Source organism: Microtus ochrogaster, chromosome 21, assembly GCF_000317375.1.
Source record: "Microtus ochrogaster isolate Prairie Vole_2 chromosome 21, MicOch1.0, whole genome shotgun sequence".
In the NCBI taxonomy this organism is placed as follows: Eukaryota; Metazoa; Chordata; class Mammalia; order Rodentia; family Cricetidae; genus Microtus; species Microtus ochrogaster.
In genome coordinates this window covers 30,013,637-30,022,587 of record NC_022022.1, presented here as the reverse complement: position 1 = coordinate 30,022,587, position 8,951 = coordinate 30,013,637, and the positions used below count along the sequence as shown (strand labels likewise).

General features: G+C 46.9%; 1 protein-coding gene across 1 annotated transcript in view; it reads right to left on the bottom strand.

Annotated features, from left to right (window-relative positions):
• The window catches only part of Manba (mannosidase beta), a 70,544-nt gene that overhangs the window by 38,731 nt on the left and 22,862 nt on the right, over positions 1-8,951 (bottom strand). Inside the window, exons 6-9 of the mRNA XM_005357323.2 lie at positions 7,731-7,741; positions 6,444-6,471; positions 5,122-5,327; positions 3,686-3,796 (exon numbers count right to left, since the gene is read on the bottom strand). Of these exons, the coding sequence (XP_005357380.1) occupies positions 3,686-3,796; positions 5,122-5,327; positions 6,444-6,471; positions 7,731-7,741 (356 nt within the window). The remainder of the gene's footprint in view (positions 1-3,685; positions 3,797-5,121; positions 5,328-6,443; positions 6,472-7,730; positions 7,742-8,951) is intronic.

The following is an 8,951-nucleotide window of genomic DNA, read 5'->3' as shown; positions in this document are numbered from 1 at the left end:
AGCTCTGTAGACCAGGCTGGTCTCGAACTCACAGAGATCTGCCTGCCTCTGCCTCCCGAGTGCTGGGATTAAAGGCGTGCGCCACCATCGCCCGGCTCATTCTGTAATTCTTTAACTAAGCTTTTGACAGGGAGAAGGATGAAGGGAGGTGGACTGGCTTAAACATTATGTCTCCAAAATGCAGGTCTACCCCAAACCACAAAATGTGACCTTAAGCCGAGTGGTGGTGGTGCATGCTCAGCACTTAGGAGGCAGAGGCAGGCAGGTCTACAAGAGCGAGTTCCAGGGCAGCTAGGTCTGTTACACAGAGAAACCCTGTCTTGAGAAACCAAAATTATTATTATTATTATTATTATTATAAAAATATTATTTGGAAATAATGCTTTAAAGATATCAGTCATTGAACTTGAATGAGGTCACACACTCGAATGAGCAAAATGGATAGTATCTGTTTAAGGTGGGCATGATGACTCATGTCTGTGGCCCCAGAATTTGGGAGGCAGAGATGGAGGAAAAAGATGCAAGTTTCGGACCAACCAGGGCTACATAGTGAGACTTTGTCTCAAAAACAGACAGTTAGCAAGAAAGAGAGAGTGGGGGTGGGAAGGGAAGTGAAAGGGCTATCCCGGGAAGAAGGTAGACACAGGAGTCTGGCATCTGCAAAGCATGAGAAGGGGAGGATTGCTAGCGGTGAGGGGAAGGGGCAGGGAAAGGCCTTCCTCAGTCTGTAGGGGAGCCTGGCTCTAGAAACGCGCCTGCTGGTGTGCGAGGAGGAATTCTCACTCCCTTCAGATTTTCTCTGACAACACTGGGGAAATTAACTCTGCACAGCCTCAGGGAACTCTCTGCATGGAAACAGGCCTTGATGATTCCGAATTTCACCCTGTCTGGCTTGGAGCTAGTGAAGCCTTCAGAGGGCTCTGGGTAGCACTTAGAAAGAATTCCGTGGGTATCGTCTTCCCTTTCTGCCCCAGGAAGCTGCAACACTAGAAACAGGGATTTAAAATCAAAGAAAAGAGTGACGTGTATTTTAAATTTAAAAACTGGGGAAATCCCCACGGTTTTTCTAATTAGAACAGCTACCGGCAATCTTCTCCATCTGCCTTTGGGGTATGAAATACAAGTTCTAATTGACTGCTTACTTTGTTTTAGCACCTTCTGACAATAATTTAATGGAATAATCTTGACACCAGGGACAATATAAAGGACCTTCTGCTGCTTTCAGCAGAATCATTTCCCGTCCATGGAGCGCACTGTGAGCTAAGCAATGTCAAGGAGAAATGGCAGCTAAGTGACCTTCTATCCAGAAAAGCAATGGTCATCACTCAGAAATATTTGTTGGGTCAGTGAGATGGCTTAGCGGATAAAGCTCCTCCTGCACACAGCTGATGACCAAGTTTGGGTTCCCAGGACCCACGTGGCGGAAGAAGAGAAGCAGCTCCAGGACACTGACCTCTGACCTCCAGGCAACCTCTGACCTCCAGGCATGAGCGGAAGTAAACCGTTCCTTCTCTCTGGTGCGCTGCGGCGCTGCAGAAGGAACTCATGCAGCGCGTGTATACCAACCGTGTACACCAGCCATCACGAAAACTCTGGCTCCTAACACATCAGTACACCCACTGATCAGCTCCGACATGGCCGGGAAGAACAAGCGGCCTCCAAACAACCCAAGTGGACAGTCTCCTGACCCACAGCTGGCTGCCATCTCAAAGCGGTGAAGTGAGGCACATCAGGATTAGCGGTTGCCACAGTCACTGCCTTGACTGCAGTCGGTGCTAGAAACTATGCAGTTTGGTTCCCGTTTTGGTCACAGTAGCCAGTAGCCTCCTCACTGCCAAACTCACAGGACCTTCCTCAGAGTCATTCTATCATGGGCACCTTTGCAATGGCTGATGCTGTCTGCTCCTAGAATATTCTTCCCCAGCTCTGCACCTCTCTACTCAAACCAGGTGACTCTCTGCCTCTGACCTTTCTAAGACTCCCTGCAGACTGTTCTCTTGCCACATCCTTATTATCGTTCCTCAGGCTCTGGTCCTCTTTGTGTCCTCCCTGAATGGTTCATCCCCTACCACGGCTACAACTACCTGTATTCTGCCAATTTACACATCCATATCCTTAATCCAGTTCAAAATCCTTCTTTTGTTTTGTTTCTATGTTTTCCTTAGAGATGGGGGTCTTACTAGATAGCCCAGGCTGGCCTCAAACTCGGATCCCTTACCTCACTCCCCCACATGCTAGGATTAAAGGCATATGCCACCATGCCTGGTTTGCCTCCAAAGTTCTTTATTTCTCCAGAGTACTTACCGACCATTATTACAAGGACTTGTTTAATGAAGTCACCTCCCAACCACATTATTAGCCTTGTTAAAGGCTCGGAAAGAAATGAACACCATGCATTATCCCAGTTTTATCAGGAACATAACATCCAGAGCACAAGAGGACGCCATGAGGTAACTGAAGAAATAAGCATCGACAATCACGATTTCTACTGAAGCCATAGAAAGAGACAGTACACACCCGTGCAGGAAGGCACAGAAGGGCCACACATCTTCCTTCCCTTCAAGGCTCAAAGGTTGACAACTTTAGGCAGAGTCAACAATGGTACAGCCAATTGGAGTCTAAAGGAAAAGGAACGATGTACCACAAATAGAAGTGAATCTTTTTTCTCTGCAGTCAGCTTGACTGGCTCGTTATTTTCCACATTTTTATGACGATAACTCACAATAAGTCACTGTGTGGAAGAACACACACCCCGGCCGAGAGAGTGAGAAAAGAAGTCCGAGACTCGCCCTCAAACACGTCATGCGTGTGTGCACACACTCATATCCCTACTCTCTCAGAGATACACAGGACACTTCAAAGACAAATTCAAACGAACAGCATAAAAGTACATCCTCTATTCAGGAAGCCATCCGAACCCAAGGAGAGGTGATGTGCATTGTGAGAGATGGCACCGCAGGGCAGCCTCCACCGTCTGTAGACACCAAAGCTCCGTATCAGGGAAAGGAAAACTCTAGGTAAGGATTACTATCCCTGCTACTCACATACTGTGGCTGTGATAGGCTAGACCCAAGTTACATCATTCTGATTGCCCCATTTTAACATAAGGAAATGGTGCTCATAGGGCTGAGCAAACCACACAACTAGTCAGTGAAAAAGTTCTTCGCACTTCTAGGTGCTATTATCCCAAAGCGGTAAGGAGGAGAAAGTTAGCATCAGTAGAAGCATGGGAATTTGGAACATGAAGAAGACCAATGGCTAAAGCAGTGAGTATAAGTTAGTTTTGTTGTTGCTCTGCGGATTAGAAGTAAGAAGAGAATGGGTTAGGCTGGGTTCTCTCTTATCCTAGGAGCCTGCTAACAGTATACACATACATGCTTCTTAGATATAACGCAAGGGCACACTGGAGAAGACCAGGGATGTGGCATACCAGGGGAGACTTTGCCTGAGTTCCTGGCTCAAATCCCAGCACTGAGAAAGAAAGGAAACAAGGAGTGTAAAACACAGGAAGCGATGGTCAAAATAGAAATCTGATCCATCTAGGAACATAAACCCAGAAACTTTGAATGCTATCACTTTGTCTGGTAGAATTGTAAAATCTGCTAATTTCTTCTTTTTTTTTCAAATCTCGGTATTGCTATTTTAAACAAGAAATAGCCTCCTTTTCACAAAACAATGTACTTACCTTGACTGATCTTTCAATATTTAAGCCTCCATCCAGCACAAAGAGAACTGTCATGTTGAATCCAGTCTGACTTCCATGTCCACGAGGCCACCAGAGTTCCACAGCAATGTCCTTTTAAGAGATAAGTCATTCTATGGTAATGAGGCATAGTTTAGAAAAATAGTATAACTCCGCAGGTTATATGAATTTCTCAATATGTGTGTCCTAAAGCAACATAAGTGTCCATGCTTACTCTCTGCCAAAGCCCAGCCACAGAATAACTATTTTAAAATTTTATATATCTATTCACTTGCTTATCTTGAGTCAGGGTATCTAGCCCAAAGTTGGTAACAGAGGAGAGGACGACCATGAACTTCTGATCCTCCTGCCTCCACCTCTGGAATCCTAGGACTACAGTTCCTGTGGTGCTGGAGATGGAACTCAGGATTTGATGCACACTAGGGAAGGACTGAGCTGTGTCCCCAGCCCCTCCACTGAGAATATCTAAACACTCAACATGCTGGGAGTATTGCACAGATTAGCATACCAGAGCATCATGGTGTTCGAGAAGGAGCTGTTTCCTGCTCTATCATTCCAGAGCGTGTTTATTCTACAGTCTCAACACTAAGACTTGAACTAGGAAGTAGACTCTTCTATGCCCAGGACTGGAACTCTTAGGGAGTTTTACTTCCCTCCAAGTTGTTGTTACTCTGCTCTGTCTTTGCCTGTTCATAATCATCAACCAAATACACTAAAACCTACCCCATCTAACCATGAATAAACTTTGAGTCCAGGCTTAGAGTTTTACAGGTGAAAAGAATACCAATACTTAAAGTCACTGAAAATGAACAGGAAGGAGCCACCACACTGAAAGCGGAAGTGTAGAATCTGCTATGGGCTGGGATATTGCAAATGACACAGAAAAAAAAAATTAAAGATGTAACTGACTCCTTAAAAGAAAAATTAGCAAATAAATCACATATTTTCCATTATATGAGTCTTACATGTGAGAAATCATCCATTCGCTAGCATACAAATTATATGAGAAGTTAAAAATCAAGGCAAAAAATGCCATGCGTGGGGATGTACGCCTGTAAACCTGCAATCTCATCACTTAAGAGAGCCAGAGGCCAGAGGAGAAATGCAAGCTGAAGAGCAGCCTAGGCTACAGGTTGGGTTTTAAGTCAGCCCAAGCTACGATGCAAGACCCTATGTCAAGCAAAACAAACAAAAAAGAAGCCAGCCTGGGCTGCTTAGTGAGTTCCACTTTGTGCCACAGTGTACAATCTTGTCTCAAAAAAAAAAAAAGTCTAAATAAATGAAACCTCTAAAAATGAAAAAGTAGTTAGAAAATACGAGGAGGAAGTAGGTACCCACTCCCCTCACCCTCCGCCATTTCTGTCCTTGAACAGCCAGCGCAGTTTCCCCAGCATTTCCCCGGAAGTGACGTCGCTCACCTTGCTAATTTTCACAAGGAGTTTAACCGTTCTTTGCCTCTGCTGAAGTTCAATGTCAAATGTCTGCCGTGTTTGCAGTTTAGGGATGGCTACAGTCACCTGACCACCAACTGGCTTTGAGCTGACAACGTCAAAAGAAGCCTCTATTTCAACATTCCACTCCCGAGAAGCATTATCTACAGCACCAAGGAAGGAAAGAACACAAGCTAAGCATCGTTCCTGCACACCCCAGGATTCGCCAAAAATAGGCAGGAGCAGCGGCTGTCGGTGAGTGATCCCCGAAGCTGCCACAAAGGAAGCTAAGAGGAAACATTTTTTCATCTGCAGAGTGGAATCTTTTGTTCTAAACAACCGGAACTGTGCATTCTATACCGACTTGTGGTAGAAAGGGAAAATGAAGCAACTGGAGTTCACAAAATCTTAAATGCCAAGTAAGTTTTAGGATATAATCAGAGTACCGTGGAACCCCGTCTAGTCGTCAGAGTGGGACCTGTATCTAGAACACAACTTCCTAGCATATCTCTTCAGGAATCTACAAGTCACCAGCTCCTAAACAAACCTTCGATCCTCAGCTCTCTTGCAGGCAAGATAACTTTTGGAGGCAAGAACAGAAGGCAAGGGCAGCAGGCATCCCAGAATCCGGCACAGCACTGTCCCTCCCAGCCCTACTGTAAAGCCTGGGGTCTTCTGCCCCATTCTCACACTCTAGGTAGGCAAGGCTGGCCTACGGTGTCTATGGGGCTCTCCTTGGGCTGCGGCCTGCATCCTCACTTACACTCTATGCCTGTGCAGAATGGATGGCAGCTGCCTTTGGTTCTGTGACCTCAGCCAGGAAGGCAGTCCAGAGGAGACAAGGATTGTGGTTCTAAACAATGAGTCATTTCAGGGTTTTCCCAGGGCCAACTCATGCATTCATGCAGGTTCTTCAAAGGAAGGAGGGAAGAAAAAAGAAGAGAAAGAACAAGAGAAAGGGAAGGAGGGAGGGAGGGAAGGAGGGAAGAAGGAGGGAGGGAGGGAGGACCAACCAACCTTGTGTCTGGCCTGCATAGGAATCCATAGCAATACCAAGCAGACATACCCCCATTCAAAGGGTCAAAAAGGCATTAAGGCTTCTCTAGTGCACGCGCAACACCTTTGACTGAAAAATCTCTAAAGAGAACTGAGAGTGCAACTAAGAAGAGGGAGAGCGTTTGCCTAGGAAGTGTGAAGTCTGGTCCAGCATAGAAGATAAGAATTCTCCACCATAAATTCCTTAAGCCTCTGGGCTTTGCCTCCCAAGTGCTAGGATTAAAGGTAGTGATAGCGCACACCTTTCATTTCACCATTTAGGAGGCAGAGAGAGTAGGATCTCTGTAAGCTTGAGGCCAGCCTGGTCTATACAGTGAGTTCCAGGACAGGCTCCAAAGCTACGAGAAACCCTGCCTCAAAAAAACAAAACAAACAAACAAACAAAAACCCAACAGCAAAAGAATCACAAACAGGTGGTTAAGAATACTGACTGACTGCTCTTCCCGAGGACTAAGTTTGGATCCCAGCACTCAGAGCAGATGAATCACAACCCCTACAATTCCAGTTCTAGGAGACTGGACACCCTCTGGCTTTCAGGGGCACCTGCACACACATGATGCACATAACCTCATGCAGATACACATATATGCATAATTTTTAAAATCTTAAAACAAAAAAGACAAGCATGGAGGTTTGGGCCTTTAATCCCAGCACTCAAGCTGGCAGATCTGTGAGTTTGAAGCCAGAGTGAGTTCAAGACCAGCATGGTCTCCACGGTGAGGGCTGGGGCAGATGGGGCAGATGATGGGGCAGATGATGGGGCAGATGATGGGGCAGATGATGGGGCAGATGATGGGGCAGATGGGGCAGATGATGGGGCATATGGGGCAGATGATGGGGCAGATGGGGCAGATGATGGGGCAGATAGGGCAGATGATGGGACAGATGATGGGGCAGATGGAGCAGATGATGGGGCAGATGGGGCAGATGATGGGGCAGATGGGACTGCAATGATGACTTAGTGGGCAAAGTTCTTGCCACCCAGGTGTGAGGACCTGAGTTTGAATTCCTAAGATTCTGGGAAAGCCGGGTGCTCTAACATACATCTGTAACCCCTAGTGAGACTAGGCATGGAGATAGGAGACTCGTGAGCGGCTGGCGGCTAGATACTCTGACATACACGGCAGCCAACAAGAGACTGTCTGAAAGAGAATGGAAGGCAATGACTGACACCCAGCGCTGTCTTCCGACCTCCAACTCTGAGCTCCAGTGAGAGAGGGAGGAGGCCAAATGGCATCCAGGGCTTAACGACAAAGAAGGAAAGAGAAGCTGGGAGGCAGGAGCTGGTCGGCAATCAGTGATTCATGCTTGTGTTAAGGGGGGTGTTTTATCTCATTGGCAGAAAAGCTGTGCAAAGGTAACTGCCTTGATTGACTTTCTCCTGCTGAGTCCCTCCCTGCCACCCTCCCTCGCTGCCCTCCTGAGCCTTTACTAGAAAATGAGAGGCTAGAGGGAAAAGCAGTCCTGTGCATTTAAAGACATGATGACGCCACTCCACAATCTCTGAATCACGGAATGTGTAAACTCCAACACCACTCCACGATCCCCACATCTTGGAGCGCGTAAACTCAGGCACAACACATTTTCCCAGACTCACACTAGATATACAAGACAGATCAAGCTGCTGTTTTTTCAGGAAGCTGCCAACTGCGCTGGCCAGAAGGGCAGGCTCACGGCTGATTAGCACCACCCTGCCCCCTGCTTCACCAACAGGCAGAGCTCCTTGGCTATTGAGAGGAAATCTCAAACTGAAACTGAACTGAACTGAAAGCAAAACCCCAAAGGCAAAATAAGGACAAACCAGCAAAACTGTAGTGTCCCTGAGTGACCAGTCGGCTCGCGACAAGAGAGCCGGCATGCAGAAGACTGCTCCTGCAGCCTAAAATGGATGACGCTATTTTAGAGGAGCTCGATGGCATTTTAGGGGGAAAGTAATTCAGAAAAGAACAACCAAGAAAATCCAAAGGAACAGATAGATACTGTCAATGGCTGCCTGCCAACCAGACGCTCAGCAGGACTGACACAGGTTTGCCGTGTTTTTACATGACGTTTTCCAAACGAAGTTGCAGTAAAGAGCGGTTGTACACTCTTTACACATAGGGTCCATCACGGGCCACGGACGAGCGGAGAGGACAGCCCACTCCTCCACCTCATAGTCAGGTCATCTAGAAAGAAGGAGGGGACTGGGGCAGCGCCTCTGTGTGGGCAGCGCAGGGGTGGAGCACAAGACAGAGACCAACAGCCCTGCTCAGCTCAGTAGGTCCAAAAGCAGGCTACAGAGATGCCTGGTGGGTAAGAGCATTGCTGTGTAAGCATGAGTTCAGGTCCTAGCATCAACATACAAACTGTAACCCCAGCGCTGCGGGAGCAGGTTGGAGACAGGAGGATGGCTGGAGCTTGCTGGCTACTGCATGGCACACATACATATTCTCATACCATAGACATATTCACTAAAAGACACTTAGACACAAATAAATACATATTATAAATACAAAATTAAGAACAACTAAGTGTGAAAACAAGGAAACCGACCATGTAAAAGCAGCTCTGAGAATGCCTCAGTCATAGTATTTCTTGGAGTCAGTGGTGGGGAAGGGTGGCTAGGGTAGGGGGACTCTCAAGTCTGAGGCAACTTGGGCCACAGAGGGAGCTCAAACAAACCAATCTTCCCTCCCTCCCTTCCATCCTTTCCTGTCTTTTTTTTTCCAAAAGAGAGAGAGAGAGAGAGAGAGAGAGAGAGAGAGAGAGAGAGAGAGAGAGAG